Source organism: Loxodonta africana, chromosome 22 (assembly GCF_030014295.1).
Source record: "Loxodonta africana isolate mLoxAfr1 chromosome 22, mLoxAfr1.hap2, whole genome shotgun sequence".
NCBI lineage: Eukaryota > Metazoa > Chordata > Mammalia > Proboscidea > Elephantidae > Loxodonta > Loxodonta africana.
The window spans coordinates 9,656,681-9,680,783 of record NC_087363.1 but is presented as its reverse complement, the minus strand read 5'-3'; the positions used below and the strand labels follow the sequence as shown (position 1 = coordinate 9,680,783).

General features: G+C 42.0%; 1 protein-coding gene across 7 annotated transcripts in view; it reads right to left on the bottom strand.

The window, feature by feature from the left end:
• Positions 1–24,103, bottom strand: part of CADPS (calcium dependent secretion activator) — a 580,697-nt gene that overhangs the window by 154,726 nt on the left and 401,868 nt on the right. For 4 of the 7 annotated variants that reach the window (XM_064274285.1, XM_064274287.1, XM_064274288.1 and 1 more), the window contains exons 12-15: positions 21,117–21,295; positions 19,577–19,598; positions 7,387–7,523; positions 3,384–3,571 (exon numbers count right to left, since the gene is read on the bottom strand). In XM_064274285.1, coding sequence (XP_064130355.1) covers positions 3,384–3,571; positions 7,387–7,523; positions 19,577–19,598; positions 21,117–21,295 — 526 coding nt within the window. Of the gene's footprint in view, positions 1–3,383; positions 3,572–7,386; positions 7,524–19,576; positions 19,599–21,082; positions 21,296–24,103 lie in introns of all 7 variants that reach the window. The other 3 variants (XM_064274284.1, XM_064274283.1, XM_064274286.1) reach the window with 2 other exon arrangements.

Sequence of the window (24,103 nt, the reverse complement as noted above, 5' to 3'; positions counted from 1 at the left end):
GGTCAGGTCGTCAGTTTCAAAATCATCACAAAACTTTAACATGTCAGTGTTATTGACAGGGAGAGAGGCGGAAGATGAGGAAGCACACAATGATAACACGGGGGATAATTAATAAATTAATTCCCAATGAGAGCAGCCTCAAAGATAGGAAACGGGAGAGAATAAACGTAAGCTTAGAATTCATCATGCCTTAAAGGTGGCCTCATCATATAATCCATACATAATGACTACGAAGAGTCATTAGCTTAGTTATAATATTTATTTTGAATCTTTACTCTAAATAATTACTTGCAGATTGACTTCTTTTCATGAGGCGGATGTGGAGCTGAAGGAAGTTTGCTGAGAACCGAAGGTGCCACCATAAATGTCTGCCTAGCACCAGTCACCATTGGGTCCACTCTGACTTGTGGTGACCCCACGTATGTCGGAGCAGAAGTGTACTTCTCAGGGTTTTCAATGGCTGAGTTTTTGGAAGTAGATTGCCAGGCCTTTCTTCTGAGGTATCTCTGGGTGGACTTGAACTTCCAATCTTTTGGTTAGCAGCTGAGCACATTAACTATTTGCACCACCCAAAGATTCCCTATAAATGCACAGGTCCATCTTATGCCAACCCACTTTGTTTGCTCCTTCAACATCATTCAGAAATTATACAGCATGGGTTGCTTATTATGAAGAATTTGGTAGGGTACCAGGGCCCTAACAAGATGCCACTGAAAAGCAATCTGACTCACAGTTCTGTTTACAAATTTCTCAATTGGCCTTTTCAACATGAACATGTTTCAAAAATCATTAAACACCTGATTCAAACTCAGGGCGAATACTCAGTATTTTTGCCCATTGCTAGGATTCTTTTTTTTTAAGTGAATCTTTGAAAACCCTTAAAGGAACAGGGATCTCAGGAATAGATAAGGCTTGCTGTTTTCTACGGAGGAATTGGTGAAAAGGATAGAGGGATGGGGAAAGAAGACAGACAGGGCAAAACACAAGCCAACACACACAGAACTTCTTACCTTTTGGGCTCTGGATTTGTCTGGGATTTTAAATCTTTTCTTTTTTTGGATTCCTTTTTGGTGTCTTTTTTAGCCTCTTGTTCAGATAGAGAGGGAGTTTTGCCCCCTCCTGGGTCTGTGTTTGGTGGCAGTCCACTAAGGTACGCATGCATTTGCTGACTGTGGAGGGGCGGCCACACAGGCATGCACAGAGCGAGGCCAGCCATGGGAGAATCAAGGGCACACATGCATGCACAAACAAAAGAAAGAAAAAAGAAGAATGCATCAAAAAGCGGAGCAAATGCATTCAGACTAAAATAATAAGCAAAAAAAAAAAAAAGATGCAAACTTGCATAAGGAAAATCAGAACTGAAAAGAAAATAAGAAATCCAAAACTGTTTCCATGACAAGATGTATAAACCTAACTGTGAATCAAGTGGCAGTCTTACAATATGAAATCCAGACAATGTGTATCATAATTCATGATGATGTTTACCAGGGAGTTTACAAAAACACTTCATTATTTTGTAACACTTTCTTATTCAGTAACATATGTAGAATACAGTGTGACAACCCAGAGAATATAATGCAACTTCACTCCCTCTCTCTCCTTTTAAAGAATTCAGTCCAAGGGGCTGTAACAGATAGTCATCAAAGTGTACATATTTATAAAAATCAAGATTATGCACAGATACCCCCAGGTATCAGAGTTGTCCTGAGTATCTTTTATGCAAATAAAAGGTCATGTGCTGGATTAAGGAATCTTATAACAATGGGAGGTGGTGATAACCTTGTTGCCTGTTAAATATTCAAACCTATGATGTTATTGTTATCTAGCTTTACATGTTGACTTTGCATTTCATAAAATCTACCAGCACGACAGTGAGGAAAAGCACAGAACGACCCCACAGATATTTCAGAGCTGTATAGCTTGCAAAGATGAAGATAACGGACAGGGTTGTGATTTAAAATAAGTGTAGTCAGTTTGGGATTCTCCCACACTTGAGGTTCCCCAGAGCAGCAACTTCTGCATCTGTGGCTGGGTTCCTGAAGCCACTGAGCTTTCTTCTGGAGGTTGGCTGGAATGCCCTGAGATGACTCGAGCTTGTCTTTACTCCAGTCTGAGGCTACATACACTGGAAGAGTCAACTGGCTGTGGCAGTGTGGAAATGTATTCCACCTCTCCAGAGCCAAATGCTAGTGTTCTTAGATCATTTGCTGGTTTGCAATTTTCAGAACATGGATCTTTTCCTCCAGGAACTGGGCAAGGTCTAGAGAAATAGAACACTTAGCAAGGAGTCAGGAGACTTGACTTTCCGGTCTTGCCTATAAACCCAAAACCAAACCCAGTGCCGTTGAGTCGATTCCAACTCATAGCGACCCTAGAGGACAGAGTAGAACTGCCCCATAGAGCTTCCAAGGAGCGCCTGGCGGATTCGAACTGCCAACCCTTTGGTTTGCAGCCATAGCACTTAACCACTACGCCACCAGGGTTTCCGGTCTTGCCTATAACACCTATAAAATGAGGGGTTGGATTAGACTGTAAACTCCAAAGTTCTTCTCAGCTCTATGATTAAATTCCAAGTGTTATCATCATCTTTGCGTTCCAGATTCACCGAGCTTGTTTCAGCTCTTGGAACACGCTTGGTTCCCTCCCTCTACAGGGCCTTTGTACGTGCTGTTCCCTTTGCCTGGAAGCACTGAACTCCTACACACGCCTCAGTTCTTACCTCAAGCACCACTTCCTCACGGAGGCACTCCCTGACAGCCTGCCACCCCATCTGAGTCACGTTCCTTTGTTAAATGCTTTCATGGAGCTTCTTCCTTCTCCTCAGGACACCAATCTGTATGTGACCCTGTATTCCTCAGATGTCTGTGTTTTCCTCACCATGTATGTGGCATGCCTACAGAGTGTCTGACACTTAGTGAGCAGTAATTCATTATTTATGGGATGAATGAATGAATGATGACAACAAAAAAAGCCGATATTTATTACGTTCTTGACATGCTCTAGGATCTGGGCTAAATCCTTTACATCTACTTGCATTCCTTCAACAACACCATGAGGATACTATCTTTACTATTCTCATTTTGCGAAAACCCTGGCACAGAGGGTTTAACTGACAACTAGCGTCATTGCTAATAAATGGAGGAGCCATGGTTTGAACCCAGATCGTTCTAACCTCACAGACTGCTCTACAAATCCCTTTTGCCCTTCCTTTCAAGTATCTTGAAAGGAGAAAAATGAATTCAGACCTTTGTATTTGTGCCTCTGGTGCGTGTGTGTGTGTCTGTATGTGTGTGTGTGGTGCTGAGGGAATGGGGATGGGTGACCCTAAAAGCAGGACTGACTATAAACCATTGCATTTGAAGCACTTCCAGAAACATGCCTACCTGTTCCCGTGGACGTGCGATGCACAGAACGCAAAGCTATAGTGAAGGAGGGTGGGGTCAATCATGGCGCCATTTTCTGCCCGCTCGAGCAAGTCTCTGAGGTAGCAGAGATGTCGGTGACACCCTCGGACTCCGTTTCGGGCGCAATACTCGTCTAGCACAAACACCTGGCCTGGACTGAACCAGCCCTGTTTGGGGAATAAATGAGAGACTTCCTTTTAAATACAGGTTGTTTTCCAGAGAGCTGCTAGCATTGAGAGTGGCTGGAGGAGGGTACTAAGAAACGGTCAGAGCAAACATGTAGTGACTGTGTATCAAGGGCCGGCCTTAATATGCAGTGCTAAACACTTTATGTGTATGGTCTAGCTTAGTCCTCATAACAGCCTGATAAGGTAGGTACTGTAATCCCTGTTTATGGATGTGAAAACTGAGGTTAGGGAGGACATAGAATTTTCCCAGGATCCCAGAGCTAGTAAGTGGTGGAGTCTGATCAGCCAACAGGATGATTCTAGAAATAGAGTCACTCACTGCTCTAACACTGAACGGTGCATCTTAAAAGAGTATTTGTGAGTGGATGGGGGCAAAGTTCTGGCTACTGGTAAAAGAAAATAATGGCATTAAGGCCTTAAATTGGTACAGAGTTTACACTTGACAAAGAACTTTCCAATGAACTCTATAGTAACCTTGTAGGGGGAGACAGGGGAAGTTTACCTTCACTTCATAGGTGAGGAAGTGGAAATCAGGGCTGTTAAGTGACCTACACAGATATATAACGTAGAGGCAAGACTCAAACCCGGTTCCGTCTTATTTCAAGTCCTCTGTTCTCTCTATTGTGAAGAGTTAAGAAATATTGGGCTTGGTCTATATACACACCAAACCAAAACCCAAACCCATCGCCATCAAGTTGATTCCGACTCATAGGGACCATATAGGACAGAGTAGAACTGCCCCAGGGGGTTTCCAAGGCTGTAATCCTTACGGAAGCAGACCGCCACATCTTTCTCCCGCGGCACGGCTGAGTGCTTAATCTCTCCAACACCACATGCCAGGGCTTCATAAATCCTTTCATTTTGGAAAACACTCTTTTTATTTTAAAATGAAGGTACTACCATAACTCTCCAAAGCGAACAGTATGACTTAGTTTTCAAGTTGTAAGTCAGATACAACTCAGTTAAGCTGAGAGGACCTCCTGGGGCCCTGGTTCATTTTTGTCCTGGAGACTGTTTTCTTCTTATTTTATTTGCTTGTTGTGGGACTAGCCCAAAATCTTCAATGAAAGAGAACCCAGATGGAATCTCCAATTCAGAGTGAATTGGGTGGCATGGTGGGATAGAAATTGCCGCCTCCATTATGTTCTTAAGAAAATAAACTAAAATCAAACCAAACTAGCTGCCTTTGAGTCAGCTCCGACTCACGGCGACCCCACGTGTACCACAGTACAGCTGCGCTCCCCAGGGTTTTCAATGACTGTGACCTTTTGGAAACAGGTCACCAGGTCTTTCTTCCTTTTGGTTGTTAGCTGAGCACTTAACTGTTTCTGCCACCCAAAGACTTAAGAAAACAGATGCTTAGAAAGGCCGGTTACTTGACGCTCAGGTTCACCCTTGGGCAGAGCCTGAAATCACATCTCGTCTTTTGGTGTCATTGCCTGTCTGAAGCAAAAAGATTAACAAATATAGGTGGTCCTTTGTAAGCTGGGAATTTAGAGTTGTTTTAAATATAAATTTAATTTTACTTTGAGGATCTTCTCTGAGTCATCTTTTGAATACTGCTTCAGCTTGGGAGAGAAAAGGCAAAAGGAGAAATGGACTGGAGGACAGGTAGAGACCACAGAATTGCAGCAAGGGAGGCCTGTGCAACACTCTAACCTCTTATTAGGGATCTGGGGAATCTTCAGTTGACTACACGCAGCTCAGTGATGCATCCAAGGAAAGACAGCATCTTTCCTATTTCAAATGAGAAGTTACTGCAGAGGGCGGGAGATTAGTCGAGGCAGTGGGCTGCCCCTATAGGCAACTTCTCTGCCACCCCATCTGCTACCCCAAATGCTAAATCTTAGAAACAACACTGCTGTGAAAGATTAAAATATATTTTCTACGACTCAGATGACACCAAGTCTTTTGTAGATGCCAAAATAGCTGCTTTGAAAAGAGTTGAAGAAATATCAATTAGGAACTCAGTCGAAGACACAGAAAAATTTATGTATCTCTGCTGGTCGGTCTCCAAAACCAACTGAAAAAAAGACTGTAATGATGAGAAAATGGAATATATAGAGGAAGGAGATAAAATCCTTTTAATTTCTGTTATTTTCTGAAAAATTGGGGCGACGATTAATAGATACAGGTATATAGATGGGGAAAGAAGCTATTTTATGCTATTCATAATTAATCTTGGATTTTGCACTGTATTTTTAAGCCTATAAGTACCTAATAGAAAATAGACTTGAAAATTTTATCGTTAGTTTAATTTGTAGAGAGCGTTTCCTAACTTCCCTTAGTGATGAATTTAAAAACAAAATTGTTTAAAAAAAATGATTCCAAAAAACTCTCAAAAATAAGGCCCCTCAAAAAAATTTCTTAAGAAAACAGGAGTTATACATAAAAGGGAATGATTTAAATCTAGAGGCATTTTCTGACACGTCTCACAAATGCAATTTATAATTATACAAATAATCGCATAATCTTAGGAAACAAATTTGCAAAAAACTGCCTTGAGTGCAAGGTAAGCTTTTTTTTTTTTTTTTTTGGTTTGTTTGTTTTTAAAGTCAAGTGGTATGTTTCTTTCCAACTTGGCAGAGTTCAGATTCCTCTGATAAAGTGATTCTAAACCTGAGATAATCAATGAATGTTTTATGAGATGCAGATTAATAAATTATTCTGCATAACCCTGTTTTTGTTTATGAGAGTATTTTACCTATGATTTTTGACATTTTGGCTTCTAATGCAGCAAAAAGAAGGAATACAAAATAAAAATTAGCCAAAAGAGACAATTAGTATATAGCCATGCCATGTAGAAGAGATATTATAGATACACACAAATGGAAAATATTAATGTCAACAATATGCTGACCGTAGTTAATTACAATATTAACACTATATGGATAAATTAACCTCAACTAACTTTAGTGCTTCGAATCAGGGATGAGACTTTTCCTCTGAGGAAAGTCATTCCGTTATTTCCCCCCTTGCCTTTCCCATCTATAAAGCAGGGTTGAGGACACTGAAGAAATGAATGAGGGATTTATGCAGAAGGAAATACATTGGGTCTTATTTTAGGCTTATGAATGTAATCATTTAAGATCAAAAACGAGTGTTCAGAAATCCCATAAAGACATAATAGACTGCTATTTAAATGATTTAAATATAGGTTTAAAACAGGATTTCAGGAAAGGTGGGGTGCTCCTGCTGGATAGCTGGACCTTCAATGCCTAAAGTTCCACAAAAAATTCCTCCAAAGGGTGAAGAATGCTCTGAACACTACGACAACAACAGAAAAGCCACTTAACCAAACACACCATTTTTTTTTTTTTTATGGACAATGAAGAGGAATTTATTTGCAAATCATTTTAATCTTTAAAAAAATATACACAAAAGAACACATTCATATTTCTAAGGCAGAAGCGCCCAGCCTTATCATCTGGGCGGGGAGTGGGGGGAATCTCAAAGTCTAAGATACCGAGGCGATTTTTACAAGTTCTCCCTAGGCAGGTGCCAAACTCGGTTACCCTGGTGGGAATATGTCTCGTGTAGCAGCTGAAAGGGGGGCTGCTAAGACAAGGAGTCTGGGGAATTGGACCCATCTCTGCTGACAACTTTTCTGCTCAGCCTCGCTTCTTTGGTAAGTAAAACTCTCTCAGCCCAGGAAATCACCAACCCGTGTATAACTGTACAGGGATTCTGTAACGGAGAAAAGAGCCGCTGACATGAAGGTGGAGAAATTTTTTTTTTCTTTTTTTTTTTAAGTTCTTATGTTTAAGTTGCTGTAGACCAAAGAATATACTTGCCAGGCAAGAATAGGAATCATTAAGTCTGTGATCCAAAGTAAGGCGCTGCACCGTCTCAAAGAGGGCCGCGTGGTCAAAGTTACAGGGGTTGGAAGAGATAAATTCATCCATGCCATGTTTCTGAGCTCTATCTGCGTCTGTACGTTTGTACATGTGGAGAGAGACACAATTCAGAGAAAAACATCACATTTTCTTTTACATTTCAAATACACAGGAATTCACTAGGCATTACGAACACGAGAGCTTTCCCCATTACCTCCCGCCAGCATCCCCAAGATATTCTTTCTACCTCCCATTGTCAACTTGCATCACTTACTGGTGAGTTTATTGCATTTAGGCAAAAATATATTGGCATCAACATGTTTATCAAATGATCACAATTCCAGTGCCTTTATGTTGTTCTTTAAAAACTAAGCACAAGATCGTAACTTCGCCTGCGTTTCACCAAACACTGAAAGCAGATCGGATCTTTGCTTATAGAAGGCTATGTAGCTTTTTTACGTTTTTAATAGATTCTGCCATTCCAGCGGTCATGTCTAGAGCAATTTCTCTACATTTGTCGGGATTGTCTGGAAAAAAGGTTATGCTGATTTTCAGCAAAGTTACAGTATTTGTACCCACTCCCAATTTCCATTGCCAATTTGGTTTCATGAAAGGTTTGAGTCCCCGCCCTCCAAAACTAAAAAAAAATAAAATAAAATAACAAAATATTTTCACTGAAACCTGGAGACTCAGTTAAGTGGGAGTTTAATTTGCGATAGCCAAGGACATTGCTTTGTCGTGTGCTTACGCAGCTCGGAAAGCTCATAAAACAGACAAACAGAAATTTACTCAGCAAGGGCTATGATCTGCCATTGACTGTAAACTAATAGTCTCAATGTATTCACACTTTTCGTTACAGGGTGAAGGCTGTAGGCAAAACCTCCTAAGGGCTAACTAATTAACCCCAACATGTGTAACTAAAATACACTATACTCAACTGGCAAAATAACTCAGAGAATTCAAATGGAGGGTGGCCAAGCGGTTCCTAGGGAGGCAGGAATGAAGTGCTGTGCACTAAAGGCGTCAGCTCACTCCACTTCATCTCTCGCACTCTCCTGATAATGCCGACTATGCAGATGGAGAAGTTTATATCAGATCGGGCAAGATTTTATTCATCTCTTTGAGGGCAACATTCTACGGGAACACGGGGACCTGCCAGGAGCCAGTGATGGCTGTCAGGACATGGGAAAACTGATTTCTGACTTGGAGAGGGCATTTGGATGATATTTTCCTAGGTGGTCTCCCTCCCAGACAGGGTTTTTTCTCCCATTCTTGGGGTACAGATTAAAGCTTGGGCTGCAGAAGCAGCGTGGCTTTACCGTGATGATTTCTCATTCAAACCTAAATGCGTGGAATGTCAGATTTATGTCCTCTTATTGTTAAGTTGTTAAGATCTGCTGCATTTCACAGAAGCAGCCAGTGGTCAGTGTGTGAAGAAGATGTGTTCTTTATGCCCAGGACACACAGGAACAACAGCTTCTGGAAGACAAGCTGAAGAATGTGTGTTTTCAGAGCCAAATCGCACCGTTAGGATGATGAAAACACGAGCTTGTGCAGGAGTTAGAGAATCTGAGAGAATCCTCTCGGCTCTGGGGACTGTCTCCATTTGCCCTCAGGAAACTGCACTTCAATTTGAGACTGGGGGCTTCAATTTTCCTTTGGCTGTTGGGTCTCCCAACGACATTTCTCCTTTGGCTCAGGATGGCTGGGAGGAGTGGTGGCCAGGAAGCTGGCGCTGGGGAAAAAGCTGGGCACCCCTACGGGGTCTGTGGCTTCTCGGATTCAGGGCCAGTGTGTGAAACCTGCTCCATCTTTAGGGCTCCCCTGGCAGAATGCCACCCAGGCAGTCCAGGTGGCACCTCTCCATCCCTGGTGATAGTTCTGCTTCTCATCTCATTCTGTCAGCTTGTTCTTTTTAATGCAGGAAAAACTCAAGGTGGGGTGCACGCTAGCTGCTCATCCCATTTCATCCTCATGAAAAGGCTCACCCATCCCCGTGCCTCCTGATTTGGACAGAATCAATGAGGCATTTTGGCTAGCATCAGCTTCTTGTTCTCGGCTTTCTCACAAGAGGCTGCACGCTGATAAACCTGCCGGGTCCTTACTTTGCCAGTTGGGCTTTGCTATTTCGTTGCTCTTCAATTATGATGGTACAATCGGTCATTCAGGGCAGGCAGAAGGGGGCTCTTTCGTGGCTGTTAATAAAATACGGCACACCTCCCGTCTCTTACCCTTTATTTATTTGGTAAGCCTCTCCAGCACTTTGCTATGAGCTATTTTGCCTTGCTGACCACTCAGGAAATGGAGCTGAAAAGGCAGCTTGGCTCCTAGTGGTGACCTGGATTTAGACCCACAGCCCCTCCACCCACCACCCTACAACCATCACACAGCTAAACAGATACCGACTCAGTGCTAATTCTTCGGTTTGAGGAAGTCTAAAGAACCATTTCATTTTTACTTACATTTTAAAGTGGGCTTACAGAGAAATGTGCTTAAAATCAGTCTGTTTTCCTTTTCAGAGAATAATTCTATCGAAATAAAAATTCTTTTTCCTTTCTTTCCTCCCAGCCTCAAACAGTGACCTGGGTTCACATGAAGAGCCTGGGGCCAGATCTGGGAAGTCGGAATTGTAGTTTGGGCTCCATTTCCAATTAGCTGTAGGAATCCCGGCCAGGTTGTTTATCTCTCCGAGCCTCAGTTTCTTTGTGTGTAAAATGAGTTGACCTCTCAGCTCCCTTTCTGCTCTCAGGGACTGTAATTTAATGATCTTTAGACTCATTGCACACCTTCTCTATGTGTGGATGGAACTTAATGCAGTGGGAATTTTCAGCAAGTAAAACGGGCAGCCCCTGGATTTTGTTTGAACAAAATTATCGTTTACTCAGAATTAGGCTAATTCTCTTAATGGTTCCAGTAACTCAAGAGTGCTTAAAGAGGTGGCTGGCTCTCATGAAACCTTTGAAAATTTCATTGAGCTTGTTATATTAAGAACAAGGTGGCGGGGTTGGGGGGGGGGGATGCTACTTTAACGTGTCAGTAGAAAGGATCTGATTTTTAAGCTTTTCAGAGCATGAAAGAACTCTATGTTCTCTGCTGTATTTACAGCACCAAGAGCAGTGCCTGGCACATAGTGGGTACTCAATACATATTTGTTGAAATGATGAACCTACTTCATCAAAAGAAGAATTTCACCCTTTCAAGATATTTTCTATTTCTTGGTCTTATGGACTGTCGATGTGCTGAGGTCAAGGGGACCAGTTCACAAGGCAGAGGACTGTGGCTCAGAGGCAGAATTCTTGTCTTCTGTGCAGGAGGACTGGCTGCCATTCCAAGCCCACACACCACGTGTACAGCTACCACTCGTCTGTCAGTGGGGGCTTGTGCACATCTGTGACGCTGAACAGGTTTCAGTGGCGCTTCCAGACTAAGACAGACTAAGAAGAAAGGCCTAGCGCTCTACTTCTGAAAATCAGCCAGTGAAAGCCCTGTGGATCACAGCAGCCTGATCCTGCTGTGTGTGGCCATGACTTGGGGGCAAGAAGCAACAACAACTTCAGGATAGTAGGCGGTTAAGTAGGTGTACATGGGGGGCGGCCAGAAAGACTGCCATCTACTAGGCGTTTGACACAAGGCAGGTTGCTGCTGTTTCTCCGTCTCACTCTCCTCATTTATAACCGGGTTAGTAATCAAGTTGACCCTCAGAGGGTAGTTGAGATGACCTGATAAGAAGTACCTATGGAGTCCTGGTGGCACAGTGGTTTAGAGCTATGGCTGCTAACCAAAAGGTCACCAGTTGGAATCCACCAGCCACTGCTTGGAAACCCTATGGGGGCAGCTCTACTCTGTTTTATAGCATTGCTACCAGTTGGAATTGACTTGATGGCAATGGGTTTGGTTTGGTTTTGGTATGCAGCTTGTGGGTTGGCTAGCATAGTAAGCGCTCAGTCAACACTAACTACTAGTAAGAGGGCAGGCTTCTTAGCGCCCCCGAAGCAAGTCTTTGTCAGCAAGAAGGGCATCTCTGCATTTATAGCTAACGCTCCATCCCTTCCTCGCTTCTTGAACCATGCTGGTCATAGGAAGCTGAAAGTTCTTCCCAGCGTCTCTGTGTTATGGATCTGCTCCTGTATAACCAGTCCCTACATTCCGCCTCAGTGTTTTTGCTGGGTGATGTTCCAATTCCTCTGTTGTCAAAGAGAACATACATACATTCAAATGTACATACACTCAAATCCCTTGGTAGATAATATGTTCCTTGAGGGCAAGTTTCTGATTTGTTATTTCCTCTGCCGGCTCCCAGAGGAGCCAGGTCCTGACTTACTCCAACACCTTTATCCCCAGAAACTTCTCATCAGCTTTATTAAGGAGTCACACACATAGGGATTCAGATGGTGTCTTGAAAATCCCGAAGTGGGAACATGTGCTCTTAGGGGGAAAAATCGTATAGAAGGAAACAGAATTCTAGGTGCAGGTGTCTTTGGATACCATTCAGGTTGTCTGCCTGTGTCTCCATACATGTCTAGGGCCATATGCATTACATATGTTGTCTCTCTTAAAATAAAACACTGCAGTGGTCCAGCTGTTCCAAGTTCTGTTTCAAAGAACTCGTGGGTGCTTCCGAAGCACCACCATACCGTCGTTCCTGCACTCTCCCAGCCTGCTTCTCTACGGTGCTGAACGTTAAGGAAAAAAAAAAAAATGTTCTTTGCAACTCCATTTTCCTCTGTACAAACAATTGGAATTGGTAGATGAAAGAAAAAGAAAACTCCAATGTTGACCTTAGGAGGGAAAACAGCCCTGAGCAAAAGCACAGGAGAGTAGATTCCCCGATCCAGGACACTTTGGGAGCAGTACTTGGCATGTGTCAAAACAAAACAAAACAAAAAAATGAACTTGAACATGAGGCTGGGGAAAACAGAGTTAGGTACTGAGTAGAGTGGCTGCTTAAAGCCCCACTGATGCTTGGATTATCATCTCTTCTTTAGGAGCTGCATATCAATGCTCATTTTCAATTACATGATTTTTTTTTTTTTTTTAATAGAAAGCAAGGATTCACTGCATTTTAAGAACTGACTCCAACCTTTACCTTCTCCAGACCTGGCCGAGGAGTCCTTAAGTTCTGCCGGTCTTCAAGGCTCCAAATGTCCTGAAAATGAGCTGTGTGATTTTGTGCGTGTAGGGCATAATCCAACACACCTCCCAACGCTGCTGCCTGTTCCACATCTGTGTTACTTTTGCATAAGGATTTTGAAGTCCTTTATGGCATGGGAAGAGAGGACTGACCTCAGGCTAAGCTTAGATGATAAAGCTGATCTTGGTACATCAAGAAACTTAAAGCAGCATCAGCGGTACACACCACACAGAGCAGGCTGAGAGGCATGTGGGCTTACAGAGGGCGCGTACACTTTCGAAAGGAAACTAATCGAAATCGTACCCTCAGTGTCCTCAGAAACAATTCTGGTTTAGCATTTAAGCACTATTCCTAAAGTGAGACCATGATGTGGGTTTTATACTCTCATTTAATCCACTTCATTAAAATGTCAGTGATATGCTTCCTCATAGGTCACCCTACCGTTTATGTTGTTGTTTAATCAATCGTGTTTAGGTTCATTTCATGTTTGATAATCTTTTCCTTTTTTCTTCCCTCACAACTGGAAAAAAAATTTAGTATTTTTCATGATCTCTTGTCTCAACAGCAAACATATTTATACGATCATGTTTCAGACACGTATGTTTTTAGACAGGTTTGTAGTAATGTCCATCAAATGAGTATAATTTTCTTAGGGAAATAATATAGCTTTCACAATTTTATTTTATTGAAGTCTTCCTATTATCCTAACAGTTAAAGAAATAAAGACAAAAGGTCAAAACTCCCTTTTTATTTTGTAATATTACATTTGGAATTTCTTATGGGCTAGGGAAAAGGAAATTACACTGTTAAAAATAATTCTGATTGTATTGTTAATCAATTCTCCGCAAAAGGCTCCTTTTTTGAATGAGTCTCTTTTATAATAAGGTGGGGGTAGCTGTTTTCTCCCTGAAATTTTGAGTGCAGTTATGGGCTTTTGTTTTGCCGGATGGATGCTAGAGACAAGGCAATAGCTACTATAAGTCTAAAGTCATCTGTGAACTCAGCCTGCAAATTAAAAGGTGACTTTGTATATTTCTTATATGGAGAATGGGTGCTTGTCATGTCTGCTTGACAGTACAAGAGTGAACGTATGGTTTGGACAATAACGAGCAATGACAGTAGTCAACCTCATCAGAAGACATGAAATAAAGAAATGACAATGATTGACAGCAGCTGGCTGGTTATGGATGTGTCTAGGAGAGTTTTTCTTGGCTGGTGAAGTGAACGGGGTCGTTGTGCACTGCCTGAGCTCTGCACAGCAAGCAGAAGATGGGTCCTCCCATGCCTGCTTCCCTGAGGCACACAGAGCACCACTTAACTGAAAAGCAACTGAGTTCTTTCATGGTCCCTTCAACTAAGCCAAGCTAACGTGCATGGCCAAGAGGGGATGGCTTCTTCAGAAGCTATCGAGGGCAACTCTGAATTCTGCAAAAATCTTGAATTTAAAATGACTACTGCACTATACCCAAGGGGCTAAGCATGGGATGTTATTTCAATGTTCACTTTTACAATTCTTTGTAAGAAGGTTGCTTTGAGTATAAAACCTAACAGAGACTTTGCCAAAGCTTTCAAAACAAGTAAATATACGATTCATAATTCTTCCTGCTGTAGTCATTACACTTTCAATTGCTTTACAGAATCCTTGATGATGTCTTTATGTTCCGTACATGGGTGAGATATATTTTCTATACTTGATCGTAGTTAATGAAGCACCTTACTGTAAATCACTATCTACCAGGAAAATCCTCAACTACTTAGTGAATAAGATGTTAAATGTGTCTGGAGTCGGTTACAAAGATACATACCTTCATTTAATAGTCTAACTAGATCATATCATGGTGTTTGGAATATCTTGGGCCTGCTTGTGGGAATCTATTCTTTAAAAAAGCCATTTAATTTTACAATGAGAAGGAAAGTCATTTACAGTGTGGTTTGGGTTATGCAAATTAAATTGATATTGAGTTAATTCTTGGATATTGCATTCCTGCAATATAGCAACTGCAAGTTGACAATACAAGAAGATACAGCAAAGATCTCATGAGATAAAATATAGAAAGGAATTAAGGCAAACAGCTATTTGGGCGAAAATCTACTATGACAGCAATGTGTTCTTGTGCAAAGACATGTAAATTAACTTAGAATGGAATTCACTCAGTCATCTATTCATCCATCCTTTCTTTCAGTCTTTAAAAAAAAGTACAGCAAAATCCACCCCGCTAAATTTTTTTTAAAAATGCCTCATCAGACATTCAAAGTAAAGTAAAGTTAAATTAGGTATCTGCTTGAAGTGGTGAAAAAGTCTGTCTGCTAGTCAGGGGTACATTTATGCAAAATAAAAGAAAAAAGGAAGAAAGGGAGAAAGCAAGTTAAAGAGACAAAAAGAATGGAAAGAAAGGACTACTGTTACGTGGTCAGGAGGGATGATGTGACCTATGCCTTCTAATATCAGCATTCAGAATACTCAGGTACATATTTGCCTGCTCTCTTGACAAATCTTCTAGCTCTTATGTCGGGTCTTCCCTCCCCACATTTTTGGCGGGCAGCTTTTTCCTACAGGGATAAAGGAACTGTATACCCTTTGATCGGTAACTCAAATACTGAAAGAGTTTTCTAAAGTTTCAGTGTTTCTTTTTTCTCTCTTACAGGTGTATTTTTTAGAAAAATTGATAACAAATACAAATGAGGTTAAAAAAAAAAAAAAAGAAGTGATTGTTGCCATTGTTCTTCGGTGAGACATCTGACACCAGAGGTGAAACCCTCCTTGGCACTGGGAGCTGGGGACTCTGGAGCTTCTGTGGACGAGCAGCGTGGACGTGATCACGTCCTTAACTTCTGTTTTTTGTGAGTGGTAGCCCCAGGTAGTATAGCTCTCCTTTCAGAATTAATCCTCAATTAGGGCTTTAGACCCTGCTCTCAAGCTGGGTAGAATTAATTCTTTAATGTTCACATAATACATTTGCTTTAGTTAGTCATTGGATTTCGCTAATTCTCCAAGTCTTGCTCAGTTAACATCTCTGGACTTCCTACCCTACCTTTCTATCTATTCAGGGATCGATGGCTACCACACCATTGGTCCAAACTAATCTTTGGAATGGGGAAGGAAAAACAACAACAACACATTGTCAGAGTGCAAAATGATCTGTTTTCAGGCATTAAGCAGTCAGGTAGCTGTGAATTCCATGAAACAAAGGCTTTATTTGCCATTTCATTGTGATATTAATTAATAATCTTGGAATGAAAAAAAAATAGGAGGTGTTCATGGTTGGCTTTACTGAGAGGATCATTTGATGCCAATATGGAAGCCAAGGAGAGGAGGCAATTATGCACACACCACATGCATCCTAGCTTCCTATGGAAGCTGACATTTCAGACCTAAGGTCAGGAAAATAACATGAGAAGTTTCACTACAAGGTCTAGACATGAGGGAGATAGATTGAGGAAGAGGGGGAGCACATTGCAGGTGTCAGATAATCTAGTCTGATTATCTGAGCTGTGCTAGCTATAGGGGAGCACTTACCCTTCAGTCCAGCTAGAAGTTAGCAGGGTAAGAAGGAACAAACCAGAATAACATAAAGACTAGCAACAAGGCTCAGGAAAGCAGACAGGAGTTCTAACCTAACAGCTAACGTTCTTGGGTTCGAGCAAAGATTGAACAAGAAAACTGAAAAACGAAACGAAATGAAACAAAACAAAAACCAAAATCAAACCCTCCCCAAACCAACAGTAACCAACCCTCCCCCCCTCTAACTGCTGAAGACTCTTTAAGTGGCAGTAAAAATCCAGTCATTTTCAAAAACACCCAACTTTGGGGATCTATGATGTGATTAACAGTTATTAGTTGAGGACAGACATTAAGCATGAGAGTTGTTGCAAGTGATACATCAAGTAATCATTGACTAAACGCCAAAGCTTAAAATATATCCCCCCAGCACCTAAATGAGGACTGACGTACTGATTTTTACCGTTTCAGTAACACACATGGACAGGAATAAGGGGTCTCAGTGAGAGGCCACTCGGCATAGTAAATTGTGGCAACACTCAACTACAGGTTTGGGCATCGTTTCCAAGGTAAGCAACATTGGCCTTAGAAATGGGAAAATGGCAAGAATATATTTTAAAAAGCTGTATAGCTAGGTACTGACTTAATTTTTTACAAAATTTAACAAAAAAGAAAAAAATTAAATCAACATTAGGAACAAGCACAAAAGAAACCCCAAAAGAAAAAAAAAGTTTTAAAAGATTGATAGAACCCCCCACAAAGCCTTTGTAGGGTCACACACAAACGAATGAATAGCAGGATCTATTTTTTTGGTTTTTATAATTCTATATAAATACTCCACTCCACTCTTTCTTACACGTGTCTTTATGTTTTGAAATTGTAAAAAAAAAAAAAAAAAAAAGCCACCTCACTCAAAACTCTGTTAAATTGAATTTAGAAAGAGACCCAAATAAACTCACAATTACTTCCAAGCTTCTTAAACTGTAAAGAGTACCATTCTCAAGTTTTCCTTGAGCAGACAGTGACATTGGAAGACTGGAGTGTTTATTTTTCTTTACCACCCGCCCCCCCACAAAACCTTTCCCACTTCTGTGCAGCTTCCCTTTGCCATGGAAATACTAATAAAGTGATAACTAAGTTAAGCCATTGAGAACAGATGTTCTTAAAAATCATTCACTAACAGGAATGGCAAAGGCTTTCACCAAATACTCAAAATCAGGATTTAGTGAGGCATGCCAGAATTAAGTATTTAATAGAGACCCTTACCTTTTGAAAGTCAAGGAAATCTTTTTAAAATGCAATACTTGATTGTTTTTACTCTTTTTGCTAGCCAGACAATCTGTGATTGACTTAATTTTGTGATGTTACTTAATGAAAACAAATTCAACGTATAGACTAGAAACCAAATGCAAGCGAAGGACCAAAGCTTGCTATTTGTAACTATGTTACCATTGTTCACCGCTTTTCTGTAATCTTGCTTTGTAGTACAGGGTGACCAACCTTTGGGGTTTGCCCAGGACTGAGGCGCAGGTATCCTGGGACAGAGGACTTTCAGTGCTAAGACCAGGGAAATCCTGAGCAAACTAGGAAAGTCCTAGGCAAACCAGTATGAGTTGGTCACTCTAAGTATAAATGAAGACTATTGGTTTGACTAAGTTGCCCGTACATAAAGCATGATGGGTTGAATTGAATAGATTAAAGGCAGCTGTGAACTAATCCTGCATTAACTGCCATTCTGGGCAGACTGCACTAAAAACTACGACATGCAGCCTAGTCATTTTTTTTGGTTGTTATGCATAAGAACTACTTAGTGACATCTCACAATGTAAAAATCTTGACTCCTTTTTTGATCTCTCTCATATATACTCCTAATGGCAAATGCTCAGGTGCAGGAGGCTGGAGTGATTAAATCCTGAGTGGTTTCCTCTGCTGGCTTCCAAATTGCGGGAACAGGCGCCCCACTTACTGGGTCTTCTCTGGATGCAGATTTTATTAAGTGCCTAAGCTAGGAAGAGACAGAATTTGGAAGTGCTGAGACCCTGTCTCGGGGATGATAGAGTAACCATGGGACTGTTGGGTTCAACACTAATGAATTGAAGCTCTCGGTAGAGATTACTGTTTATTACATCACTACATACAGTTACACAATTTGCGTGCTGCACAACTCAGTGGGTGCCATTGACATTTTTATCTATGTGAAAGGTGCCTCTTGCAGAGCACACCTGCATGGCTGAATGTATTGCCCTTGTTTTAAAGAATTTGGTGGAATCTTTGGAGAACTCCAGTTCTTGGGCAGTGACTTAGGGAGACAATAAAGAGGGTGGCACCACCACACTGATAAATCCCAGAGGTGTGTTATCTCACCTTCTCAATTCATCTCTCAGGCTGCCTCACATGCTCTCCAGGGATGATCTTATTTACCCCTCAAATTCTCACCCTTAGGATTTTCCTTCGGATGCCCCTTTTAATAAAAGTTGCCTATGTTTTTTATGTCAACTAGAGTAGAGACATACATCCAGCTTGTGTACTCAACCGAATTTCTCTGCTGATGCCTAACGGCTAGCAGTTTAATTTTATGGCTAAGTGAATCCTATTCAAAGAGGAAAATCTAAGTCAGGAGCCTCTGTGTACTTCCATGAAGAGACATCTCCTCTGCAGCAACTTCGATCACTGGTCTTCTTTTTTTAATCACTGTCCGGCCTCCATTTAATTTTACCCCTGAATAGCCTTCTTTAAGTGGGGCCAGTCATAAACTATAGTAATTTCTTAATCTAGGCAGATGATAGAACAGAGAGACACAGAAGGCAAGGTGAAACGGAGAGCATTTGGAAATAAGACCAGTATTTTCCAAATCTCACCTGAGATACATGTTTTATGAGGTCGATTTGGATGATGATTGGAACTAGGAGTTATTTTTCTGATACAGGGATACAGGGTGTGTAATAGGATGCATGGTTCCCAATTTATTAAAAGGGGCATGTCAGGCAAGGTGAAAGGGGAAATTCTATTGCATAGTTTTTTGTTTTTAATTAAACAACTATTATGTATGCTTTATCTTAACTAAGGAGCCCTGGTGGTGCAGTGGTTAAGTGCTCAGCTGATAACCAAATGATTGGCAGCTCGAACCCAACAGTCGGGAGAAAGATGTGACAGTCTACTTCCACAAAGGTTACAGCCTTGGAAACCCTATGGGGGGGGGCCAGTTCTACTCTGTCCTATAGGGTTGCTATGAGTTGGAATCAACTCTACAGCAAAGGGTTTGGTTTTGGTTATCTCAACTAACGACTAAAACATTAGAAAGAGATGCTGTCTTCTCTTTTTATTGATTTCAGATTAACCTAAATGCCACAAGCTGCTAGAGAACACACAAAGAGAACGGGGAGCTTGGTGGCGGTTGCGGGCAGGAGGGCTATCACTTCTTCAGATCCCACTTCAACCTCTTCCTTATCCTTTTGTGACTTTCTGGTTGCGTTCCCATTCCCCGCTGGAGATGGGGCAGTGGTTGGGTGGTTATTTACAATGTTCCATGAGGGCATGCATCTTCCTTAAGGAAACTGTCAACAATGGACAGAAATTTCAGGGAGCACCTGGTGGTTAGTATTTGCCATTCAAAAAGAGTTGTGTTCCCCGTCAGCAAGGATGTTGCAAGGTTCAATGACATAGAAATGGACACGAGTGTGGAATTTGTTCAAAAGTGAATTTAGCTCTCTTTAGTTGCGGCAGCTTCAAAGGTATTCTATCCATATTCATATTTCACTTAAGAGCAACAGAGAAAAGACAATGTGAACCACTCTGTTAAAGGTCGAGTTTCTGCTTTAGGGCCTTTGCACTTGCTTTCCCTACTGTTGCTATTCTCGTTCCTCAGATATTTGTGGGGCTGACTTCCTATCATTTGTATGTAAGCTCAGAGAAGCCTTTACTAATCACTTATCTAATGTTTCCTCTCCACCCGTCAGCCACCATTGCATGACATCTTTCACGGTATTTAGCAATGTCTGAAACTGTCTTATTCATTTGTTGACTTGTTTGCTGTCTAGGCTCCCCCACTGGGATGCAGGGGGATGGATGCTCCCCAATAAAAGCTGGGACCTCACCTGCCTTCTTCATTAGTACATCTCCATCACCTAGACAGGTGCTCAGTGAACTAGACTCAATGAGTGGGGTTCACACTAAAGTAAGCGATTGCCATGGTTAACTGCCAACCGTGGCTTGTACCTGAGTTAACTCTAATTGATTGGATATTAGGGGCAAGGCAAGAGTCTCCAGTTAGGGTTAATGTTTGTAACTGAAATGGATTTACTCTATTTCCTGGTTTATGTCTCCATTTTCTATGTTTTAATAAATTTCCCCACCTGTATGCTGGCTTTCTCCTTACCCTCCTAGGTACTGGCAGTCCCAGGTAGCAAGAAAGGGCAGGGAAGCTATACGAATGCAACGGTAAGAGAAGAAGACGCTGGAATATTAACTGGGGCTGTTTAAGGAGATGCTTTCATTTTTGGGTCCTGGTATTTTTATGGCGTAGCTCAGAACGGGATTTTAGGACCTTTTTTTTTTTTTTCCCCACTGCATGTGATAATGTCATCTTTTATTTTTAAATGGTTCTAAGTTGCAGATTTAAATTTATTTCAAATCAAGCCCTATTTTTAAATTACTTTTAATTGGAAGAAATGAGGCAAGGACATAAATAATATACTGTATTTGAAGGACTCAAACAAATACATGTTGGGCTGTGAATTCCAAATTTTCACGAAAACAAAGAGATCAAAATTCACCTGAAACCTACAGGGATGTTCTATTTTCCTCTGTGTCATCCTTGGGGAGAACATGTCAAGTATTGCACTTTAAAATTACCTTCATCTAACATTTCTGTCCCAGCTTTCCCCCGGAATTCACTATATGTTTTCAGCAAATGTGATTTTATAAATCCTTGACACAAAAGCAACTAGATTTTCTAATTAGATTTTGGAAGATTTACTTTACTTTACTCTATAGAGCTATTTTTGTGAAATGGCATGTTTACTTACAAAATTGAGAGATGGGGGCATCCAGCTGAGGCACGTTCCCTCCCTTGGCGTTGAGTTTCTGGACTTGGGTCGGGGGCACAGGCTTGTGTGACTGCCCGGTGGCCCGATACATGGCTTGGACCCACAGGATGCGATCTTGCTCATCGTCACTTGCAAATATCACAGTGTCTCCTTCTTTGACTGCATTGAAGAAGGCGCGGCCACCTTCCAAACCTGGAACACAAGGGAATAACCACTTCTACTAGGCTGAGGAGTCCCTGGGCAGTGTAAATAGTTAAGTGCTGGGCTACTAACTGAAAGGTTGGCAGTTAGAATCCACCCAGGGGTGCCTTGGAGTAAAGGCCTGATGACCTACCTATGAAAGGTCAGAGCCATGAGAACCCTATGAAGCACAGTTTTACTCTGCAACAGGTGGGGTCACCATGAGTTGGAATCAACTCGACAGCAACTGGTTTGGTTTTACTAGGCTGAGTTGCAATGTTCTAGGAAGGACACAGGCTTTAGAAAGGAGATTTTTTTCTGCTTTTCTTTAGGACCAAAGAGCCAAAAATAAATAAATAAATAATTTTTAAAACTGTCACCATTGACTTAATTCTGACTCATAGTGACCCTACAGGACAGAGCAGAACTGCCCCATCGGGTTTCCAAGGAGTGGCTGGTGGATTTGAACCACCCACCTTTTGGTTAGCAGCCAAGCTCTTACCCACTGCACCACCAGGGCTCCACGCCCAAAGAGAGGAGGTGATCTAAGGACAGAATCCTAGGAAACTCCAATACATAAAGGCCAGGAAGAAGAGGAGGAACCAGCAAAGGAGACTGAGAAGGAGCAGTCCAGGGAGTAGGAGGAAAATCAGGCTTCCTGGAACCAAATGATGAAAGTGTTTCAGAGAGAAGGGGGTAACTGATCATTGGATTTGGTAATGTGGAGGTCATTGGTGACCTTAATAAGAAATGTTTTAGTGGTCAGAAGCCTGATTTGAACGGCTTCAAGGCAGAAAAGGAGGAGATAAACCCTTAGGCTGGGAAGGCTGATATCCATGTGGCCACAGAATGCCGCTACGATGTTAAACGGGCCTTATGAGCCTGGCTCTTATCTCTCTCTGCCCTGCTGGGGATAGAACTGTCAAGCAGTTTGCATTTTCATTTTACTGGCTGGGTAAACATTTGCCTGTATGCGTACTGGGAGTCCCTGGGTGGTGCAAAGTTTACTACCCTTGGCTGCTAACCCAAAGGCTGGAGGTTTGAGTCTATCCAGAGGCACCTCAGAAGAAAGGTTTGGCAATCTACTTCTGAAAAACCAGCCTTTGAAAACCCTAGGGAGCATAGGTCTACTCTGACACACATGGGGTCACTATGAATTGGAGTCAACTCAATGGCTCCTGGCTTACACATATTATTTCTCCTATCCCAAAAAACATAAACTGATTAAAACAAACAGACAAATAGAAAGTCTCTCTGGATCCCACCTCTCCCGTCAGCTACTGGCCTATTGTTTTCTTCACAACAAAAGGGGATCTATACTAGGATTTCTCAAATTGTAATAAACATAAAAATCACCTGGGTGTCTTGTTAAAATGCTGCTTCTGATTCAGTAGGTCTGGGGTGGGGCCTAAGACTCTGCATTTCTAACAAGTTCCCAGATGAGGCAGATGGTGCTGGTCTGAGCACCTCACTTTGAGTGGCAAGGGTTTATCTCCTCCTTTTCTGCCTTAAAGCCATTCAAATCAGGCTTCTGACCACTAAAACGTTTCTTATTAAGGTCACCAATGACCTCCACATTATCAAATCCAATGATCAGTTACCCCCTTGTCTTTGAAACACTTTCTTCATTGGGTTCCAGGAAGCCTGATTTTCCTCCTACTCCCTGGACCACTCTTTCCCAGTCTCCTTTGCTGGTTCCTCCTCTTCTTCCTGGCCTTTATGTATTGGAGTTTCCTAGGATTCTGTCCTTAGATCTCTTCTCTCCTTTATCTACACCCCTCCCTGCGGACTGCGATTCATCCTTTAAATACTATGAATATGCCCCTAGTTCCTACCTCTGTATCCCCAGCCTGGACCCCCTCCTTGGAAACCCTGGTGGCACAGTGGTTAAGAGCTCAGCTGCTAACCAAAAGGTCGACAGTTCAAGTCCACAAGGCGCTTCTTGGAAACCCTATAGGGCAGTTCTACTCTGTCCTATAGGGTTGCTATGAGTCAGAATCAACTTGATGGCAATAGGTTTGTCTTTTTGTGGGGTACTTTCAGAGCCCTGGTGGGGCAGTGGGTAAGAGCTTGGCTGCTAACCATAAAGTCAGCAGTTCAAATCCAGCCGCTCCTTGGAAACGCCATTGGGCAGTTCTACTCTGTCCTATAGGGTTGCTATGAGTTGGAACTGACTCGATGGCACCTAACAACAACAACAATGGTGCAACATCAATAAAGCTTTAATAAAATCTTTTTGGTGGTTATAATTATGAAGGAACATTTTGTCTAGTTTCTTTCTGGGTGTTTTTATAGGTGTGATCTGGGTTGCTGGTGTAGAGTTAGCAAGCTGGGAAACCCTAATGAAACTAATGGATGGCAAGATAAGGATGAAAATCCTGGTGGGGGAGGGAGGACGAAGAGGAGCTTTGAGGGACCTTTGAGCCCTGAGAAGTGAGAACCAGGAAGTTAGAAGGAAGAACGGCTCAGCAGACCTTCTAGAGTACCATGGTCATCTTTGGGATTAGCTACTTCACTACAGTCAGCGAACGCCAGCATAGACATCTCTGGAAGGGCATATCTGCTGCCCCACTGCCTCCCCCGCCCCCAAGGCCTGTGCTGAGAGTGAGGATACTGTGTTCCTGGAACTACTGTCAGAAAGTCCATTCAGAGGTTCCCTCAGGAAGGTGGGGAGCCCTCTCTATTGAAAAGTTATTCAGAGGTAGAGCTAGAAAGAAGCCACACTGTTTCAAATCTTATTTAACCCTCCCAACAACCCTATGAAGAAAGTACTGTTATTCCCATTTTATAGATGAGGAAACTGAGGCACAGTGAAGGTGA